Source organism: Oncorhynchus tshawytscha, linkage group LG16 (assembly GCF_018296145.1).
Source record: "Oncorhynchus tshawytscha isolate Ot180627B linkage group LG16, Otsh_v2.0, whole genome shotgun sequence".
In the NCBI taxonomy this organism is placed as follows: Eukaryota; Metazoa; Chordata; class Actinopteri; order Salmoniformes; family Salmonidae; genus Oncorhynchus; species Oncorhynchus tshawytscha.
The window spans coordinates 23,924,955-23,947,710 of record NC_056444.1 but is presented as its reverse complement, the minus strand read 5'-3'; the positions used below and the strand labels follow the sequence as shown (position 1 = coordinate 23,947,710).

The 22,756-nt window shown below is 43.9% G+C and overlaps 1 protein-coding gene across 2 annotated transcripts; it reads right to left on the bottom strand.

The window, feature by feature from the left end:
- Window positions 1–294: 294 nt before the first annotated feature.
- LOC112215540 (TLC domain-containing protein 4-B-like) lies at window positions 295–22,340 on the bottom strand. 2 transcript variants are annotated; one of them, XM_024374635.2, is made up of 7 exons: window positions 22,058–22,340; window positions 8,834–9,003; window positions 7,881–7,970; window positions 7,721–7,779; window positions 7,396–7,490; window positions 3,790–3,863; window positions 295–1,218 (listed from the first exon to the last, which is right to left on the bottom strand). In XM_024374635.2, exons 2-7 carry the CDS (start codon window positions 8,986–8,988, stop codon window positions 903–905), a joined length of 789 nt encoding a protein of 262 aa, XP_024230403.1. In that variant the 5' UTR covers window positions 8,989–9,003; window positions 22,058–22,340; the 3' UTR covers window positions 295–902. The 2 variants fall into 2 exon arrangements, with proteins under 2 accessions (XP_024230403.1, XP_024230404.1); XM_024374636.2 differs by lacking the exon at window positions 22,058–22,340 and adding an exon at window positions 9,241–9,348.
- Between the last annotated feature and the right edge of the window lie 416 nt (window positions 22,341–22,756).

Sequence of the window (22,756 nt, the reverse complement as noted above, 5' to 3'; positions counted from 1 at the left end):
TCCAACACTTTGTTTTTGCATTATTTAAACCAAATTGAACATTTTATTGTTTATTTGAGGCTAAATTGATTTTATTGATGTATTATATTAAGTTCAAATAAGTGTTAATTCAGTATTGTTGTAATTGTCATTATTACAAATCCATTTTAAAAATCGGCCGATTATTCGGTATCGGCTTTTTTTGTCCTGGTATCGCCGTTGAAAAATCATAATCGGTCAACCTCTAATTGAGTCTGTAAATTTCTGACCCACTGGGAATGTGATGAAAGAAATAAAAACTGAAATAAATCGCTCTACTATTATTCTGACATTTCACATTCTTAAAATAAAGTGGTGATTCTAACTGATCTAAGACAGGGAATTTTTACTAGGATTAAATGTCAGGAATTGTGAGAAACCTAAACTTATATACACTTGAATTGAAATGTATTTGGTTAAGGTGTATGTAAACTTCCGACTTCAAATTTATATAAAAATCCAAATGAAAGGGAGGTACTTCAAGTTGTTTTGGGGAGCACAGGACCATTCACACATTTGAGTCTATGGTCTAGAACAAGCAGTAAACGTTTGACTTGGTGAAGCGTTTGGGAAAAACGGACTTCATCCCAGACACGCTGTTTTGTGATAAAATGCAACAGAAAAATACATTTGCCATGCACAGGAAGTATTGCTAAGAGGCAATGATACACATCACTGCCCAAGATATTGCCCCTTTGTCCACATCAATGTCCTGCGTCTACTACCATAAAGTTCAGTCGGTGCAAGACTTAGCTTTTTGTAAGTTAGTTGACACTGAAACAGTAGTCCCAGTCAGGTAAAGTTACTAATCCAATTGTGCACTAAAAGGGGACAGTGGTTCAATGGACTCTCCTTACCCATAACATCAACCATCCTCTTGCTTTTTATTCAGCCTTTCCGTTCTCCTGTGTCCCCACTTTGTGTCGTCGGGCCGAGCGCATGACCTTGTAGCAGCCGCGGGCGATCTTGTGCATCCACATGACGTTCATGACATCCAGACAGATGCTGGAGATGATCCAGGCAGCGCGGCCTTCCGGCGGGACACGGTAGAAGGCTTCGGTGCCATACACGGACCACATGCGGCTGTAGTAGAGGGGCATGACGGCAATGCGAACCAGGAAGAAGACAATGGCCATGGCCATCCCATTAGCGATGTTGGGCTTGGAGGACTTGGAGTAACCTAACACTTCAAAGAACCAGCTGGAAAAAAGACAGTCAGTACAATGAAGTAGAGGAGGAGAAAAACTGAAGTTAACACAACTCTGGGCTTAAAACAATATAAATATATATCACAGATGGACATAAAAACAAAAAATTCATATATATATATATATATATTGAAATCATTATATGAAAGTAATTGTCCAGTGATTCCAGATTTGTATGAAATATGACCTATAATTACAATATGAGTGAAATAATTTTTCCTTACAAATATGTTAAAGTATGTTAAAAAGCAGCTTTTCTGTGTTGGAATGGTGTGGGCGTACCCCAAACAACAGAATGGTGTGGGCGTACCCCAAACAACAGAATGGCGTGGGCGTACCCCAAACAACAGAATTTTGGGCGTACAAACAACAGAATGGCGTGGGCGTACCCCAAACAACAGAATGGCGTGGGCGTACCCCAAACAACAGAATGGTGTGGGCGTACCCCAAACAACAGAATGGCGTGGGCGTACCCCAAACAACAGAATGGCGTGGGCGTACCCCAAACAACAGAATGGCGTGGGCGTACCCCAAACAACAGAATGGCGTGGGCGTACCCCAAACAACAGAATGGTGTGGGCGTACCCCAAACAACAGAATGGTGTGGGCGTACCCCAAACAACAGAATGGCGTGGGCGTACCCCAAACAACAGAATGGCGTGGGCGTACCCCAAACAACAGAATGGCGTGGGCGTACCCCAAACAACAGAATGGCGTGGGCGTACCCCAAACAACAGAATGGCGTGGGCGTACCCCAAACAACAGAATGGCGTGGGCGTACCCCAAACAACAGAATGGCGTGGGCGTACCCCAAACAACAGAATGGCGTGGGCGTACCCCAAACAACAGAATGGCGTGGGCGTACCCCAAACAACAGAATGGTGTGGGCGTACCCCAAACAACAGAATGGCGTGGGCGTACCCCAAACAACAGAATGGCGTGGGCGTACCCCAAACAACAGAATGGCGTGGGCGTACCCCAAACAACAGAATGGCGTGGGCGTACCCCAAACAACAGAATGGCGTGGGCGTACCCCAAACAACAGAATGGCGTGGGCGTACCCCAAACAACAGAATGGCGTGGGCGTACCCCAAACAACAGAATGGCGTGGGCGTACCCCAAACAACAGAATGGCGTACCCCAAACAGAATGGCGTACCCCAAACAACAGAATGGCGTGGGCGTACCCCAAACAACAGAATGGCGTGGGCGTACCCCAAACAACAGAATGGCATGGGCGTACCCCAAACAACAGAATGGCGTGGGCGTACCCCAAACAACAGAATGGCGTGGGCGTACCCCAAACAACAGAATGGCGTGGGCGTAACCCCAAACAACAGAATGGCGTGGGCGTAACCCAAACAGAATGGCGTGGGCGTACCCCAAACAACAGAATGGCGTGGGCGTACCCCAAACAACAGAATGGCGTGGGCGTACCCCAAACAACAGAATGGCGTGGGCGTACCCCAAACAACAGAATGGCGTGGGCGTAACCCCAAACAACAGAATGGCGTGGGCGTACCCCAAACAACAGAATGGCATGGGCGTACCCCAAACAACAGAATGGCGTGGGCGTACCCCAAACAACAGAATGACGTGGGCGTACCCCAAACAACAGAATGGCGTGGGCGTACCCCAAACAGAATGGCGTGGGCGTACCCCAAACAACAGAATGGCGTGGGCGTACCCCAAACAACAGAATGGCGTGGGCGTACCCCAAACAACAGAATGGCGTGGGCGTACCCCAAACAACAGAATGGCGTGGGCGTACCCCAAACAACAGAATGGCGTGGGCGTACCCCAAACAACAGAATGGCGTGGGCGTAACCCAAACAACAGAATGGCGTGGGCGTAACCCAAACAGAATGGCGTGGGCGTACCCCAAACAACAGAATGGCGTGGGCGTACCCCAAACAACAGAATGGCGTGGGCGTACCCCAACAACAGAATGGCGTGGGCGTACCCCAAACAACAGAATGGCGTGGGCGTACCCCAAACAACAGAATGGTGTGGGCGTACCCCAAACAACAGAATGGTGTGGGCGTACCCCAAACAACAGAATGGTGTGGGCGTACCCCAAACAACAGAATGGTGTGGGCGTACCCCAAACAACAGAATGGTGTGGGCGTACCCCAAACAACAGAATGGTGTGGGCGTACCCCAAACAGAATGGTGTGGGCGTACCCCAACAACAGAATGGTGTGGGCGTACCCCAACAACAGAATGGTGTGGGCGTATATACCGCTGATCGACCAGTTCACATCATCCTCTATGAGGAAAAAGAAAGCATTTAAACAATTTGTTTGAGAATCAAGTTTGAGGTGGAGTTTATGTTTTAGGATGAGTAAACAACATTATTTGGGTGTGAGTTAGAAGAATATTAAGTGAGATTTTCACTGGACAGTTACTTAACAAATGAATAGAGTTTATTTTTCAGCAGCTGCTTTGCAGGGCTTTTGAGCCAATTGGTCATGAGTGTCACTGTCCTGTCTAAACTCAGGCCTTGGTGTGGTTGGTACCTACCATAGACATATTCAATGAGTTTATATACATCTGCTACCTACCGCTGGTTGACACACGGCGTGGAGAACTCTGCAAGCAGACGGAAGTTAGCAAAATAAGGCAACATTCCGTGTCCCTGGAAGAACAGGGTAAAAAGAGGACAATGGAGAGAAACAATGAAACAGGAAAGAAAGGGACTCAAAATGCTTTCATTTGATCAAACATCACATCAGTATAGTTAAAGGGAGGCCTTCACACCATGTGTGTACAGAAAGATGGATCCAACATCATTAACAAAAGAACACATGATAATGGTAAAACATTTTTTGGGGGGAAACGAGTTAAGATCTCACTTTTACCATACTGAACTTTTCGAATTAATTAAGAAGCCATTTTGGAGGGGTTTGGATCTAAAATGTAATCATTTAAATCACTTTCTGATTATAGGTCTGCTCCGTGGCTATTTTTCAGGAGACACAGCTAACGTCTTCAGGCTTTTCAAGGGTCCACATTTACGTAGTCTGTGTTCTTATTTCATCTTCAGTAGAACCCAATATACGGAGTGCGCATTCATATCACTGAGGGTATATTTACGATGACAGCAATGAGGTTCCAGGACAAAAAAAAAAACCACGAAGTTAGTGACTCAGTAAAATTACGGTGTCGGTGAAACAGCTAAATCACAGTCCCTTCACACACACACACACACACACAACATGAATGGGTTGGCAACATTTCTAATAGCATATTGTTAAGTAAAGCTCAACATAGTGTGCACGCACAGCCAGGGTTTGACATTCAGCTACTAGCCAAATGAGCAATGATTAGCCATGCATATAAGAGCGATGCTTATAATCACAAGCTGTTATAGGAAGGTATCGACCCTATATTATCACCCTCGGACATGAGTGCTGGTATGATCTAAGGGCTGGTATCAGCTCGCTCTCTTCCGGGTGGTATACAAATCTGGTCATAAAAACAAGTCTCATTTCCATATCCTATTAGTATTTCAGGCTTAACACAGGGCAAGATTATCCAAATAGCACACACCAAAAGTGGAAACTTACCTTATAAGACTGAAACAAAAGTTCATACGTGGCATATACTTACTCTCAAGATATGGACATGGTTCAAGTTATACCAGAGAGGATATCAACTTTCCCAGCATCTCCATGCTAGGACCTCTAGGTACTGGTAAATCCATACCGTTACTGGACAGATAGGTCATATCTGCTCAGTGTAGCACAAAGGCAATAACAGCAGACAAGACAGGAAGGATTCAGTCTCGAGGAGTCAGGCCTGATCTTAAGCGTTTACATTTTACACAACCTAATTTGAATTGGGTAGTTTTTGCATGAATGTTTTGCTGGTAATTGTGAGACTATATTATTTTAAGAGACCGTATTAGCAAAGGATAGAGAGACAGACCATAGAGAAAGTTACAGGTCGCAACTCTGTATCTGGCCCATTACGGCGTATGTGAGAGTATGGGCAGCGCCATTGAGGCCATCTCCATTTTGAAGTAGTCAATTTACCACTTCTATGAGTTGGTAAACAAATGGAAAGGGTGCACACTGCCACCTGGAGTGGGTTGTTTGAACAGGTATAAAACCAACATTGGCAATTTACTGCCACCTGCAATTATGGAATGTTTGCTCACAAGTATAATTCATTGGCTGATCCCCTAACCCATAGGAAGTGCCACCCAGTTGACTACTTCAAAATGTTGAATGTCCTTAATGGCGCTGCCCATTCTTAAACTGGCTTTTGGGCACTAGAGTCCTCTTATCTATCTCTATGAGACAGACAGATTAGAGAGAAAGGTGCAACTATAGTTAGAAGCATAAAGAAGCAACAACATTGATAACATGCGCTTTAGAAATCAAACAGCAATCAAATATTAGCCTATGAATTAGTTTGCTTGTTCTGGGTATAATAGCCTTATTGTTTTTACAATGATCTAATATAATCTACATAAAACAGCTGGATCAATTAATAATAGTCACCAAATTAACAACATACTGACTTAACAGCTTTGATAGAAAGCCAGAATAAAAAAGTAAAATCCATCAACTAGTATAACAAGTTATAAAGGGCTTTTAAGTTGAACAGATTGTAGCAAATGTGTATAGTATGTCCCAAAGTTACTTGGTTTTTGAATTTTGCTAAGTAATAACAAGCATGACTGTGCTAAGCAGTCGTGAGTGTCCAGTGACAGTATGGCCTTTTTTTTTATTTTTATGTACACTTTCACATTTTCTCTCAAATGTACATTGAAATGCATTGTACCTCAGAGTAGCTTTGCAATGCATACACTGTACATTTTTGTCCTTCAAGTTGGATATGAATACAATTTGCATACAACGCTAAGGGATAAACTCAGCTAAGCTTATTGTAGAAAGATTTAAGGTTATGGGTTGGTTTGAAACAAGGCCACTCTTAAAACAGAGACACGTGAGGCTTGAAGTTAAGTAGGCAAGCCCTCACAGAGCTAAAGCATTACAGTGAGGACACATTCACAGACGAGACACATTTAAGCATCATTCATGGCAAGGTGTTATTATTATCATCAACATTTCAGTTATTCTCAAGGGTCCTCTGCCATAACAGTCTAGGAAGAAGCAGCTTAGGAAATAGTGGGGCAGAGGACAAGAGTTTGAGAGAAAGGAGGCAGAGCTCATCTCTGCCACAAAACAGTAAGAGGCAGTACCATTGTTTTGGCATGCACAGTAGTTGGAGACCCCTCCACCAACATTGGGAATGCCCGGACAAATGGAGGCATGCACAGCTCAGCTCAGTCCAGCTCCATAAAAGGCTGAGGGATCAGTGAAATAAATGCAGGACTTAACGGCAAGGTGAGGAAGAAGGGAAGGAGGGTGTCGGCCAATACCATCATTAAGCATTCCATGCAAAAAATACCAACATTGTAATGAGCTACAGAACCTGGTGATCTGGATGGCTACAGACCAAGGGTGAACAGCAGTGTCCTGGATGGCTGGGCATACAACCTGCTTCACCATTATAACCAGTGGTTATAACCAGGTTCATTGTCACTGTCCAGACACAGAAGCATGTTCCTTGACTAGACAGTGCCGATTAAGCATGGTAATACCCGACAATCAACAAACATATCAGTCATTCTTTCAATCCAAACTATCCCCAATGATCATCCTAACCAAAATGTATGCACACTTCTTGTATCATAACCTCAACCCTTTTCACACTCAATCACAATCCCTAATGTGAGACAAAACATTACCAACGAAAGCAATTCCCAATAACTTCCAACACATAGGCTATCACATTTTACGAGATCACAAGAGTCCAGGTCCTGGGTGAATGATATACTAATCAAGCCAACAGTATGGCCCTATACTATTCTAATGATTCCCATACACATATATTCAACAGCTGAGGATTAGCTAATGAGATGCATTAGAAAAAGGTGAAAATAGTGCCGGCAGGCTAGCGCCACATGTTCTCACTAGCAGAGTCCTAGCAGAGCTAATAGGAACAGAACTATGTTCACGCGTTAGCGCTCTCCTTACACCCAATCTCCCGGCCCTGTCATCACAATCACCCAGCATGACATGGCACAGCTGTTCACCTTTAGTCGTCTCTTTCCCATCTTGCCTGCATGTTCTGCTATTGGACAATAGGGAACTCACCAGTACATAGTAGTAAGCATATAACGCTGCCAGGTGGTGCACTACAAAAAACTTGTCGCCTATCGCCTTCCAATAGTAAAATATTAGCAGCAGATCTGGGAACAGACGAAAAGAACAACACAATATTAAACAGAAGATATTACATCAAGGTGAACAAAAGTGTTAAGAAATGCAACAACAACAAAAATTCTGGTACAGACAAAAAGGGCAAAACAAAACGGATTTTGCCAAAGTCGCCGAAGAGTGGCTAGGGATTGCCAAGACGTCCTGTAGTGAATGAGGACCTTTGCAAGTGGGTATGAGACTAAAGTGTCTTTGTTCTCACCAGATATGAGGTAGCCTGTTGTCACGCCAACATTTATCTTCACAAGTGTGGGATCTCCCCTGTTGGCAGAAAAAGACAGGACAAAGCACAAATGGGTAAATAGTATGTACACAACACACTGGTTCCATCATGCACTTCAACAAAGCGACAGAGTCCTCACCAGACGGGGTCTTCATTGATGGCGTCATCAAAGAGCAGGATGTAGAGACAGAAGAGTCCCACCACAAGGGCATGAAGCGTGGACACTGTCCTAAAAGAACACACACACCCCTGGTCAAATCTGTGAAAAAACACTTTAATAAGTGATGCAGATTAAGCGTTCCTGTGCACAGTGCAGGTGGAATTAATTGATTGGTTGCACGGCCACCGGCAGACAGATTCAGCCCAATTAGAACAGGAGATTAAACACCGTTTAGGGGTCACTCAGACAGGCAGGCTATCAGGCAGTCAGACAGGCAAGCGGGCAGTCAGACAGGCAGAAAGCCAGGCAGTCAGTCGAGAAAGTTAGACAGGTTGTCAAGTAAATCAGGCGCCCAGGCGGACTCAGTTAGGCTGTATCTACTGTGAGCCAGGTCTGTGTTCCTCCTGTAACGACCCACATCAACATCTCCCTGCCAGTCTGCCAGAGAAAGACGAGACCACTACAGAACCTTCACAGACAGGGTCATCTGAGGGTAATCTGTAATCTTCAAGACAGCTGTGGCTTTGCAGTATACAGTACACTCTACTATGGACAGTTGTAATAATAATAATAATAATAATAACAGGCACCATAAGGATTTTATATCATAACTGTGCATGGTACACAGTGTACCATGCGGTGTGATAAGAGTGTATTTTTGTCCGATATTTTGATTAGTAAATCTGGTGAGATATGGCGGCACATTAAGTCATGAACTCTGTAAAACAACTGGACGACAAATGAACAACTCAGCAGACTGTCGACATTTTACTGTAAATATTCTGACGCACAATTTTGTGGGATACGTTCGAAAACATTAACCAAGTGTGCCCATTATGGAAATATGGACGAAGACTCCATTCTACATCCACTAAAATGTATGCATTAATGTGCTGACACAAAGTATATTATCAGTGTGTGTTGCTCTATACCTTGAGTTCCACTCCACCTTCTGCTTGTCTGCAAGGCGTAAGAAGCCAGGGCTGACACGGGTGGAGACCCAGGGACTGACCCGGTGGAAGAGCCACTGGAAGGAGAGGAAACTGGTGACCGAGATGACAAGGATGAGCTGGCTGAACAGGTCCATGGCCGCCTAAGCCCACTGGAGAGAGGGAGGGAGAGAGGGAGGGAGAGAGAGGAAGGGAGAAAGAGGGTGAAAGGTGAACGGTCAGTTGGATAGATTCAACAAAACACATCTAGGTTGCATTGAGAAAACATATAGGCAAAACAAAGAACAACTGTGGATACAACTAGGTAGACAGGCAGTATACTAAGTTTTAGGCCCAACCTCAAGCTTATCACTTATAAATCCAAATCAACAGAGTTGATCTTCACTCACCTACTATTTATCCTAGAAAAGTTATTTTCTTCAGCCTGTGTTTATCCGTTTGAATTGCACCATGGCATGACTGTGGTGTGACTGTCTCAGTGTGATGGTGTTCAATGTGTGTCAGTCAGTGAAATCCAAAGTCAGTCAATGTTTAACAGAACTCACGTTTGGCTTGGCTAAACTAAGGGAGTGGAGAAGACGGGTGCTTTAGGCTAATGAACCGACATACTGGCCCAAAGAGACATACTGACACCAACAGAGGAAGTGCTGTGGAGAATATAAGGTTTGTGGCTATACTGACATACGATATGGCCAGGGACAGGGTACAGGCAAAGCATAAACTAAATAATTTACCTAGAATGTCGCCCAGGAATTGTTCCAGAGACGCTGTAGTAGATCAATATGGGTAGTAAGTAAATATGGACTGACAGTAGACTATAACACAGAGTAGGTTAAATATTAAAAGTGAAGGCATTTATTTAACTAGGCAAGTCAGCTAATGACAAATCCTTATTTACAATGACAGCCTAGGAACAGTGGGTTAACTGCCTTGTTCAGGAGCAGGACAATAGATCTTTACCTTTACCTTGTAATTGTCAGTTCGGGGATTCGATCTAGCAACCTTTCGTTTACTGGTCCAACGTTCTAACCACTAGGCTACCTGCCACCCCATACCTTGTTCAAAGGCATGCATACACTGTGTATACCAAACATTAGGAACACCATCCTAATATTGAGTTGCACCCCCTTTTACACCCAGAACAGCCTCAATTTGCCTGGGCATGGACTATACAAACTGCTGAAAGAGCTCCACAGGGATGCTGACCCATGTTGACTCCAATGCTTCCCACAGTTGTGTCAAGTTGGCTAGATGTCCTTTGGGCAGTGGACTACTCGATACACACGGGAAAAAGTTGAGTGTGAAAAAAACAGTGTTGCATTTCCTGCTTCCATCACGTGGACTGGGATATGTTTCGTATTGCATCAAACAACAACATTGACGAATACGCTGATTCGGTGAGCGAGTTCATTAGAATGTGCGTTGAAGATGTCGTTCCCATAGCAATGATTAAAACATTCCCAAACCAGAAACCGTGGATTGATGGCAGCATTCGCGTGAAACTGAAAGCGCGAACCACTGCTTTTAATCAGGGCAAGGTGACCGGAAACATGACCGAATACAAACAGTGTAGCTATTCCCTCCGCAAGGTAATCAAACAAGCTAAGCGTCAGTATAGAGACAAAGTAGAATCTCAATTCAACGGCTCAGACACAAGAGGTATGTGGCACGGTCTACAGTCAATCACGGATTACAAAAAGAAAACCAGCCCCGTCACGGACCAGGATGTCTTGCTCCCAGGCAAACTAAATAACTTTTTTGCCCGCTTTGAGGACAATACAGTGCCACTGACACGGCCCGCAACCAAAACATGCGGACTCTCCTTCACTGCCTGCCGACATGAGGAAAACATTTAAACGTGTTAACCCTCGCAAGGCTGCAGGCCCAGACGGCATCCCCAGCCGTGCCGTCAGAGCATGCGCAGACCAGCTGGCTGGTGTGTTTACGGACATATTCAATCAATCCCTATCCTAGTCTGTTGTTCCCACATGCTTCAAGAGGGCCACGATTGTTCCTGTTCCCAAGAAAGCTAAGGTAACTGAGCAAAACGACTACCGCCCCGTAGCACTCACTTCCGTCATCATGAAGTGCTTTGAGAGACTAGTCAAGGACCATATCACCTCCACCCTACCTGACACCCTAGACCCACTCCAATTTGCTTACCGCCCAAATAGGTCCACAGACGATGCAATCTCAACCACACTGCACACTGCCCTAACCCATCTGGACAAGAGGAATACCTATGTGAGAATGCTGTTCATCGACTACAGCTCGGCATTTAACAACATAGTGCCCTCCAAGCTCGTCATCAAGCTCGAGACCCTGGGTCTCGACCCCGCCCTGTGCAACTGGGTACTAGACTTCCTGACGGGCCGCCCCTAGGTGGTGAGGGTAGGCAACAACATCTCCACCCCGCTGATCCTCAACACTGGGGCCCCACAAGGGTGCATTCTGAGCCCTCTCCTGTACTCCCTGTTCACCCACGACTGCGTGGCCACGCACGCCTCCAACTCAAACATCAAGTTTGCGGACGACACAACAGTGGTAGGCTTGATTACCAACAACGACGAGACAGCCTACAGGGAGGAGGTGAGGGCCCTCGGAGTGTAGTGTCAGGAAAATAACCTCACACTCAACGTCAACAAAACTAAGGAGATTATTGTGGACTTCAGGAAACAGCAGAGGGAACACCCCCCTATCCACATTGAAGGAACAGTAGTGGAGAGGGTAGTAAGTTGTAAGTTCCTCGGCATACACATCACAGACAAACTGAAATGGTCCACCCACACAGACAGCATCGTGAAGAAGGCGCAGCAGCGCCTCTTCAACCTCAGGAGGCTGAAGAAATTCGGCTTGTCACCAAAAGCACTCACAAACATCTACAGATGCACAATCGAGAGCATCCTGTCGGGCTGTATCACCGCCTGGTACGGCAACTGCTCCGCCCACAACCGTAAGGCTCTCCAGAGGGTAGTGAGGTCTGCACAACGCATCACCGGGGGCAAATTATCTGCCCTCCAGGACACCTACACCACCCGATGTCACAGGAAGGCCATAAAGATCATCAAGGACAACAACCACCCGAGCCACTGCCTGTTCACCCCGCTATAATCCAGAAGGCGAGGTCAGTACAGGTGCATCAAAGCTGGGACCGAGAGACTGAAAAACAGCTTCTATCTCAAGGCCATCAGACTGTTAAACAGCCTCCACTAACATTGAGTGGCTGCTGCCAACACACTGCCTCAACTCCAGCCACTTTAATAATGAGAATTGATGGGAAATGATGTAAAATATATCACTAGCCACTTTAAACAATGCTACCTAATATAATGTTTACATACCCTACATTATTCATCTCATATGTATATGTATATACTGTACTCTATACCATCTACTGCATCTTTATGTAATACATGTATCACTAGCCACTTTAACTATGCCACTTTGTTTACATACTCATCTCATATATACTGTACTCGATACCATCTCCTGTATCTTGCCTATGCCACTCTGTACCATCACTCATTCATATATCTTTATGTACATATTCTTTATCCCCTTACACTTGTGTCTATAAGGTAGTAGTTTTGGAATTGTTAGCTAGATTACTTGTTGGTTATTACTGCATTGTCGGAACTAGAAGCACAAGCATTTCGCTACACTCGCATGAACATCTGCTAACCATGTGTATGTGACAAATAAAATTTGATTTGACACACTCAAACCAGTGCGCATGGCACCTACTACCATACCTCGTTCAAAGGCACTTAAATATTTTGTCTTGCTCATTCACCCTCTAATATGGCACACATACACAATCCATGTCTCCATTGTCTCAAGTAGAGGTCGACCGATTAAATCGGAATGGCCGATTAATTAGGGCCGATTTCAAGTTTTCATAACAATCGGAAATGGGTATTTTTGGGCGCTGATTCTGCCTATTTTTTTTTTTTTTTTTAATAAGTTTATTTAACTAGGCAAGTTAGTTAAGAACACATTCTTATTTTTAATGACAGCCTAACGGTGGGTTAACTGCCTTGTTCAGGGGCAGAACGACAGATTTTCACCTTGTCAGCTCGGGGGATCCAATCTTGCAACCTTTACGGTTAACTAGTCCAACGCTCTAACCACCTGCTCATTGCACTCCACGAGGAGCCTGCCTGTTACGCGACTGCAGTAGAAGCCAAGGTAAGTTGCTAGCTAGCATTAAACTTATCTTATAAAAAACAATCAATCATAATCACTAGTTATAACTACATGGTTGATGATATTACTAGTTTATCTAGCGTGTCCTGCATTGCATATAATCGATGCAACGCTGGGGGATGATTTAACAAAAGTGCATTTGCGAAAAAAGCACAATCGTTGGACGACTGTACCTAACCATAAACACCAATGCCTTTCTTAAAATCAATACACAGAAGTATATATTTTTAAACATGCATATTTAGCTAAATGAAATCCAGGTTAGCAGGCAATATTAACCAGGTGAAATTGTGTCAATTCTCTTGAGTCAGGGTATATGCAACAGTTTGGGCAGCCTGGCTCATTGCGAACTAATTTGCCAGAATTTTACGTAATTATGACATAACATTGAAGGGTGTGCAATGTAACAAGAATATTTAGACTTAGGGATGCCACCCTTTACATAAAATACCAAACGGTGCCGTATTTCACTGAAATAATAAACGTTTTGTTTTCGAAATGATTGCTTCTGGATTCGACCATATTCATGACCAAAGGCTCGTACTTCTGTGTGTTATGTTATAATTAAGTCTATGATTTGATAGAGCAGTCTGACTGAGTGGTGGTAGGCAGCAGCAGGCTCGTAAGCATTCATTCAAACAGCACTTTTGTGCGTTTTGCCAGCAGCTCTTCGCAAGCACAGCGCTGTTTATGACTTCAAGCCTATCAGCCTAATGGCTGGTGTAACCAATGTGAAATGGCTAGCTAGTTAGCGGGGTGCGCGCTAATAGCGTTTCAAATGTCACTCGCTCTGAGACTTGGAGTAGTTATTCCCCTTGCACTGCAAGGGCCGCGGCTTTTGTGGAGCGATGGTTAACGCTGCTTCGAGTGTGGCTCTTGTCGATGTGTTCCTGGTTCGAGCCCAGGTAGGGGCAAGGAGAGGGATGGAAGCTATACTGTTACCCTGGCAATACTAAAGTGCCTGTAAGAACATCCAATAGTCAAAGGTATATGAAATACAAATGGTATAGAGAGAAATAGTTCTATAAATACTTTATTAACTACAACCTAAAACCTCTTACCTTGGAATATTGAAGTCTCATGTTAAAAGGAACCACCAACTTTCATATTAGTCCCCATACAGTAGAGAGATGGACTCATTCTGCTGTAGAATCTTCCTTTCTGACCCATGCAGAGTAGAGAAAGCACTGATCCATACAGATAAGCCTTTGGCTCAAACATCACCAGCCAACCAAGCACCAGCTCAGACCAGCAGAAGCCATTACACACACACACACACACACACACACACACAGTGCTCTGTGGAGATTGTCATGCTGCCTTGGGTGCTGCTGCGATTGGACACCCTTGAACGTCCTGATGTTCTGGCTCTTATTTCATTCTGTACCATATTGCCACATTATGAATATCAATGCATGCAGACAATACCTTTCATGCAGTAAAATGCAGCTACTAAAATTAGGCCTACATTTTCTACTCAGCAACACAGCATGTTAGTTTTGATCTCCAGATGATTCTACTGTATACACATGACAGTTACAGTTGAAGTCGGAAATTTACATACACCTTAGCCAAATACATTTAAACTCAGTATCACAATTCCTGACATTTAATCCTAGTAACAATTCCCTGTTTTAGGTCAGTTAGGATCACCACTTTATTTTAAGAATGTGAAATGTCAGAATAATAGTAGAGAGAATTATTTATTTGAGCTTTTATTTCTTTCATGTGGGTCAGAAGTTTACATACCAAATACTAATTGAGTGTAGCATTGCCTTTAAATTGTTTAACTTGGGTCAAACGCTTCAGGTAGCCTTCCACAAGCTTCCCACAATAAGCTGGGTGAATTTTGGCCCATTCCTCCTTACAGAGCAGGTGTAACTGAGTCAGGTCTGTAGGCCTCCTCACTCACACACGCTTTTCAGTTCTGCCCACAAATTTTCTATGGGATTAAAGTCAGGGCTTTGTGATGGCCACTCCAATACCTTGACTTTGTTGTCCTTAAGCCATTTTGCCACAACTTTGGAAGTATGCTTGGGGTCATTGTCCATTTGGAAGACCCATTTGCGACCAGGCTTTAACTTCCTGACTGATGTCTTGAGATGTTGCTTCAATATATATCCACATAATTTACGTCCCTCATGATGTCATTTATATTGTGAAGAGCACCAGTCCCTCCTGCAGCAAAGCACCCCCACAACATGATGCTGCCACCCCCGTGCTAAACGGATGGGATGGTGTTCTTCGGCTTGCAAGCCTCCCCCTTTTTCCTCCAAACATAACGATGGTCATTATGGCCAAGCAATTATATTTTTGTTTCATCAGACCAGAGGACATTTCTCCAAAAAGTACAATCTTTGCCCCCATGTGCAGTTGCAAACCGTAGTCTGGCTTTTTTATGGCGGTTTTGGAGCAGTGGCTTCTTCCTTGCTGAGCGGCCTTTCAGGTTCTGTCAATAAAGGACTTGTTTTACTGTGGATATAGATACTTTAGTACCTGTTTCCTTTAGCATCTTCACAAGGTCATTTGCTGTTGTTCTGGGATTGATTTACACCTTTCCCACCAAAGTACGTTCATCTCTAGGAGACAGAATGCGTCTCCTTCCTGAGCAGTATGACGGCTGCGTGGTCCCATGGTGTTTATACTTGCGTACTATTGTTTGTACAGATGAACGTAGTACCTTCAGGCGTTTGGAAATTGCTCCCAAGGATGAACCAGACTTGTGGAGATCTACAATTGTTTTTCTGAGGTATTGGCTGATTTATTTTGATTTCCCATGATGTCAAGCAAAGAGGCACTGATTTGAAGGTAGGCCTTGAAATACATATACAGGTACACCTCAAATTGACTCAAATGATGTCAATTAGCCTATCAGAAGCTTCTAACTCCATGACATCATTTTCTGGAATTTTCCAAGCTGTTTAAAGGCACAGTCAATTTAGTGTATGTATACATCTGACCCACTGGATTTGCGATACAGTGAATTATAAGTGAAATAATCTTTCTGTAAACAATTGTTGGAAAAATGTCCAAACCGACTTGCCAAAACTATAGTTTGTTAACAAGAAATGTGTGGAGTGGTTGAAAAACGAGTTTTAATGACTCCAACCTAAGTGTATGTAGACTTCCGATGTCAACTGTATGTACTTCATTATTATTATTGCCTATACCAGTCGATAGGATAATGGGCTAGTACACTGTGAATCCATGACCATAAGGGCTCAGATCCCAGCATCAGTAGAGCAGAACGTCGGTTGGGGCTATGACCCAGGAGACAGCCCGTCTCTGCCTCAGCAGTGGTGTGTGGCAGCAAACCAGCCCGATCCTGCCACTCAGAGATACACTCATCAGCACTGCAGAAAGCAAAGCAAACACATGCACACACTCACACAGGACATCTCCTGATACCTTCTGAATACCTTCCCAGTGAGCCAGTTCAATCAGTGTGGTTTACAATCAAGAGCATTTGTAAATTATTTTTAATTGAACCTTTATTTAACTAAGCAAGTCAGTTAAGAACAAATTCTTATTGACAATGACGGCCTACACCGACCAAACCCGGATGACGCTGGGCCAATTGTGCGCCGCCCAATCACGGCCAGTTGTGATACAGCCTGGAATCAAACCAGGGTGTCTGTAGTGACGCCCCAAGCACTGAGATGCAGTGCCTTAGACCGCTGCGCCACTAAGGAGCCCTAGTAGTGGTGTGTGTGTGTATTCATATCATATAGGCTATGAACACTTGGACACTTCTTGGAATGGAAATAGTTCAATGTGGGCCTAGTACTGAGAAAATGTCAACAAAAACAGAGGCATGCTCCACTTTTGAATCTGTAAAACATGGCTATCCTATTGCTACACTTAGACCTACTTGTATAACCTATGGATACACGCACCACCGGAGGACTACTCTTTATACAAAACAAGGATGACGGAATTGTTAAATGTGATACTTTGGGATGGGCCTACACAAAGTTTCACAAATATACCTAGTCAGTGCACCTAGATTTTCTCCAATTCCAGCTCCCTCAAACACAACAAAGGTCCCAGCCAACAAAGCAGTATCATGGCTGATGTTAACAAGTGCATGTCAGCCACAGCAGGCTACTGCAGTTGGTGTGGGAGTCATGGCTCCCTCTGCACTCTTTTCCTGTCTGTCACACTTGAATAATTGGCATAAAGGGCTGATTTGATTGGCTTTTGGATAAGTCAACCACCCTCCGTGTCGAACTCCAAAGATGTACATCTCTGAAAGAGCTAGGCTAGACATATACCTTATCTTCCTGAAAAACACTCCATCCTCTACTTCTCTCTCTGGCCTGGGTTCCATTTTAGAGGACTCCAGTGCTATATTATATGTTATTACCATAGTGAGGAGGTCTAACCACTCAACCAAAAAATATTTAAAAATAAAAGATCCCAGAAATTTCCATACGCATAAAAAGTTTGTCAAATTTTGTGCACACATTTATTTATATCTCTGTTAGTGAGCATTTCTCCTTTGCCAAGATAATCCATCCACCTAAAACACGTGGAATATCAAGAAACTGATTAAAAGCAGATTCATTGCACAGGTGCACCTTGTGCTGGGGACAATAAAATGCAGTTGTGTCAGACAACACAATGCCACACGTCTCAAGTTGAGGGAGCGTGCAATTGGCATGCTGACTGCAGGAATGTCTACCAGAGCTGTTGCCAGAGAATTTAATGTTAGTTTCTCTACTATAAACCATGTCGTTTTAGAGAATTTGGCAGTATGTCCAAACGGCCTCACAACCGCAGACCACGTGTAACCACACCAGCCTAGAACCTCCACATCCAGCTTCTTCCCCTGTGGGATCATCGGAGACCAGCCATCTAGACAGCTGATGAGACTGTGGGTTTGCACAACTGAAGGATTTCTGCACAAACTGTCAGAAATGTCTCAGGGAAGATTATCTGCGTTCTCGTTGTCCTCACCAGGGTCTTGACCTGACTGTAGTTCGGCTTAGTAATCGACTTCAGTGGACAAATGCTCACCTCCGCTGGCACTGGCACGCTAGAGAAGTGTGCTCTTCAAGGATTAATCCAAATTTCAACTGTACAGGGCAGATGGAAGACAGCGTGTATAGCCTTGTGTGGGTGAGCAGTCTGCTGATGTCAATGTTGTGAACAGAGTGCCCTATGGTGGCGTTATGGTTTGTGCTGGCATAAGCTACGGACAACGAACACAAATGCATTTTATCGAATGCAATTTGAATGCAGAGATACCGTGATGAGATCCTAAGGCTCATACATGTAATTTTGTTGTTTAAACACTTCATTGAAATACTGTAGAATTACAGTCATTCCTATGGAGAACTGATCCTTCTGGGGAGTGCCAATATGGCCGACCGGTGGCTTCAAAGCCTCCCACTGGCCAATACATAGCATTGGCAATCTAGGGTTTACAGTGGGGCAAAAAAGTATTTAGTCAGCCACCAATTGTGCAAGTTCTCCCACTTAAAAATATGAGAGGGGCCTGTAATTTTCATCATAGGTACACTTCAACTATGACAGACAAAATGTCCTCCACTCGTTACCTGTATTAATGGCACCTGTTTGAACTTGTTATCAGTATAAAAGACACCTGTCCACAACCTCAAACAGTCACACTCCAAACTCCACTATGGCCAAGATCAAAGAGTTGTCAAAGGACACCAGAAACAAAATTATAAACCTGCACCAGGCTGGGAAGACTGAATCTGCAATAGGTAAGCAGCTTGGTTTGAAGAAATCAACTGCGGGAGCAATTATTAGGAAATGGAAGACATACAAGACCACTGATAATCTCCCTCGATCTGGGGCTCCACGCAAGATCTCACCCCATTTTGTCTGTCATAGTTGAAGTATACCTATGATGAAAATTACAGGCCTCTCTCATCTTTTTAAGTGGGAGAACTTGCACAATTGGTGACTGACTAAATACGTTTTTGCCCCACTGTATATACACTGCTCAAAAAAATAAAGGGAACACTTAAACAACACAATGTAACTCCAAGTCAATCACACTTCTGTGAAATCAAACTGTCCACTTAGGAAGCAACACTGATTGACAATACATTTCACATGCTGTTGTGCAAATGGAATAGACAACAGGTGGAAATTATAGGCAATTAGCAAGACACCCCCAATAAAGGAGTGGTTCTGCAGGTGGTGACCACAGACCACTTCTCAATTCCTATGCTTCCTGGCTGATGTTTTGGTCATTTTTTAATGCTGGCGGTGATTTCATTCTAGTGGTAGCATGAGATGGAGTCTACAACCCGCACAAGTGGCTCAGGTAGTGCAGCTCATCCAGGATGGCACATCAATGCGAGCTGTGGCAAGAAGGTTTGCTGTGTCTGTCAGCGTAGTGTCCAGAGCATGGAGGCGCTACCAGGAGACAGGCCAGTACATCAGGAGACGTGGAGGAGGCCGTAGCAGGGCAACAACCCAGCAGCAGGACCGCTACCTCCGCCTTTGTGCAAGGAGGAGCAGGAGGAGCACTGCCAGAGCCCTGCAAAATTACCTCCAGCAGGCCACAAATGTGCATGTGTCTGCTCAAACGGTCAGAAACAGACTCCATGAGGGTGGTATGAGGGCCCGGCGTCCACAGGTGGGGGTTGTGTTTACAGCCCAACACCGTGCAGGACGTTTGGCATTTGCCAGAGAACACAAAGATTGGCAAATTCGCCACTGGCGCCCTGTGCTCCTCACATATGAAAGCAGGTTCACATGTGACAGACGTGACAGAGTCTGGAGACGCTGTGGAGAACGTTCTGCTGCCTGCAACATCCTCCAGCATGACCGGTTTGGCGGTGGGTCAGTCATGGTGTGGGGTGGCATTTCTTTGGGGGGCCGCACAGCCATCCATGTGCTCGCCAGAGGTAGCCTGACTGCCATTAGGTACCGAGATGAAATCCTCAGACCCCTTGTGAGACCAGAATGCTGGTGCGGTTGGCCCTGGGTTCCTCCTAATGCAAGACAATGCTAGACCTCATGTGGCTGGAGTGTGTCAGCAGTTCCTGCAAGAGGAAGGCATTGGTGCTATGGACTGGCCCACCCATTCCCCAGACCTGAATCCAATTGAGCACACCTGGGACATCATGTCTCGCTCCATCCACCAATGCCACGTTGCACCACAGACTGTCCAGGAGTTGGCGGATGCTTTAGTCCAGGTCTGGGAGGAGATCCCTCATGAGACCATCTGCCACCTCATCAGGAGCATGCCCAGGCATTGTAGGGAGGTCATACAGGCACGTGGAGGCCACACACACTACTGAGCCTCATTTTGACTTGTTTTAAGGACATCACATCAAAGGTGGATCAGCCTGTAGTGTGGTTTTCCACTTTGATTTTGAGTGTGACTCCAAATCCAGACCTCCATGGGTTGATAAATTTGATTTCCATTGATAATTTGTGTGATTTTGTTGTCAGCACATTCAACTATGTAAAGAAAAAAGTATTTAATAAGAATATGTCATTAATTTAGATCTAGGATGTGTTATTTTAGTGTTCCCTTTATTTTTTGAGCAGTGTATGTCTTTGTTTTTTTCTACATGTATGGACATGGTGCAGCCTTTAGTAGGTATGCTGCTGGCAGGGTGCGGCACAGCAAATCCAAGTCAGCCCGTGCTCATGGTTCTCACAGGGGAAGAGAAATGATAGGCTACAATGACCTTGCTCGTGATCATGCACAACGCAAATGCAAGTTCCTAGAACTTTGTTTTGCGGGTGCCTTTTCATTAAATGGACAGACACTTGCGGTTTCTAGCTAACATTACACCAATGGGGGGAGTGGGTTTAAATAAATTATTATATAAATGATTTAACTTGTATACAATCGATTACTTTTGGGTGTCAGGGAAAATGTATGGGAGTAAAAAGTACATATTTTATTTAGGAATGTTGTGGAGTAAAAGTTGTCAAATATAAATAGTAAAGTAAAGATACCCAAGAAAACGACTTTAGTAGCCTACTTCAAAGTATTTGACTTATTTACTTTACACCACTGGATGCAGCATATGAAACACATGCAGGGGCAGTTATATGATTTGGTTTGACACAGAGACACACACAGTGCTTCCTAGGGCAGATAGATGTCGGAGGTCAAATGTCAACATATAGAGACAGCTGATGCATAATGGTGTCCATAGCGCAATTCAGCAACAGTTTTTGCCTCACTATGAAATCTAAATAAATAACTACCACTCAGTGTGTCAATGCTGCTGATGACAGTTGTTGGAATAGGTTGGAATAGGCCTAGGTCAAGATACATCCAGGGTCATGCGGTTGCCTCAACAAGGTAGAGGAAACTAAAACAAACTGCCTCAAGCACATGTAAATGACTTTTACAAGTATTTTCAAATAAGTCATGGGAGTGGCCACACAAAGAAGTAATGGGGGTATGAGGGTGCATGGCAGTCATGAGGGAAACGTTAACATTTTCAGCAATGAGACAACACATGGTAGCAGTTTTTTTTTTTTTTGGGGGGGGTTCTTGTTCACAAAACATAAAAACATAAAAACACATCCACAATATTTTGTCCAATTGGTGCAAATGTATTAAACTATTACTTATTTTGCATTATTTTCTAGATAAACCTATTTTGCGTCGGGCATATTAAATCAGATTTTTTTCTACCATGTTGCTAAATGTGGCGATACGTTGGATGTCATGGTCTTTACTTGCAAATCATCACCCAACAAAATGTAGGCTATTAATCGCAGCATCTGCTGTGACGTAACATGTAATATTGAAATTACACGGCAGATGCATTACAATCAAAGATCATGCAGTCAATCGATACAATATAATGTTAATGTCAAACAATGTAACCAACAACAACATGAATGGGCCAGTTCACGCCGCATTGGCCGGTTCGGCGGTTCGCAGCATTCCCTTTAAATGTCAAAGAATAACTAATATAATATATATATAGTCTATGCTTAAATTATAAACGCACATAGCCTAAATTGACACAAATCCTCGAGACTTACCTCTCATTCAAATATGTTCAGCACTCAACTGGTTTGTGATGGTGCTAAGGCATAGCAAATTCTGTCGAATGCCATGTTTAATCATTTTGTTCAAACGGATAGCTCTCTGACTCATAGCCTACTGGCTTGCTTCTACCTAGCAAAAGGATGCCGGACCATTGTTCTAAATTGCAATGAAATAGATGATAAATCCACCCCACAAAACACGCATATTGACAGCGGTGTGGGATGCAGCAGAGTAGCCTAACTGCATAACTGATGGTCGTTTATGGAAGTGACGGGCGAGGTTACTATAGGGTAGTGATGTGCAGTTCGCGAATGATTCATTCCTTTTTAACGATTCTTTTTACTGACTCGAGAGTCATGATTCGTTTTTCTACGTGACTGGATCATTTTAGTCGTTCGATTGCAGAGACGTGCTAAGACCACCACTTGTCTGTCATATGCGCGCAAAAAAATAGACTGTGAGTTAGAGAGTAAAAAATACATGTTTAGAATTGACAATTGATCGCATGGTGCAAGAATGACTGCAATTAATTTATTATTGAATATTGTGATGGACAAAGCTTTGTAAAAACTAAAACGTACACAGCCTCTGCTTAACAAACTCAAACTCTAGATCGAATCGTTCCATGGGCTGCATTTCGCGAACGACTGTTCTTATCACCAGGAGAGGAAGAGGAAAAGAGGGGCCCAATT

Bases quoted from the DNA above. Each gene is read 5' to 3' on its own strand.
- LOC112215540 (XM_024374635.2), bottom strand. From the start codon at position 8,988: ATGGACCTGTTCAGCCAGCTCATCCTTGTCATCTCGGTCACCAGTTTC. The intron at 7,971-8,833 runs GTATAGAGCAAC...GTGTTCTTTTAG, and splicing joins AAGGTGGAGTGGAACTCAAG to GACAGTGTCCACGCTTCATG. The intron at 3,864-7,395 runs GTGAGTTCCCTA...CTGTTCTTCCAG, and splicing joins ATGCTTACTACTATGTACTG to GGACACGGAATGTTGCCTTA.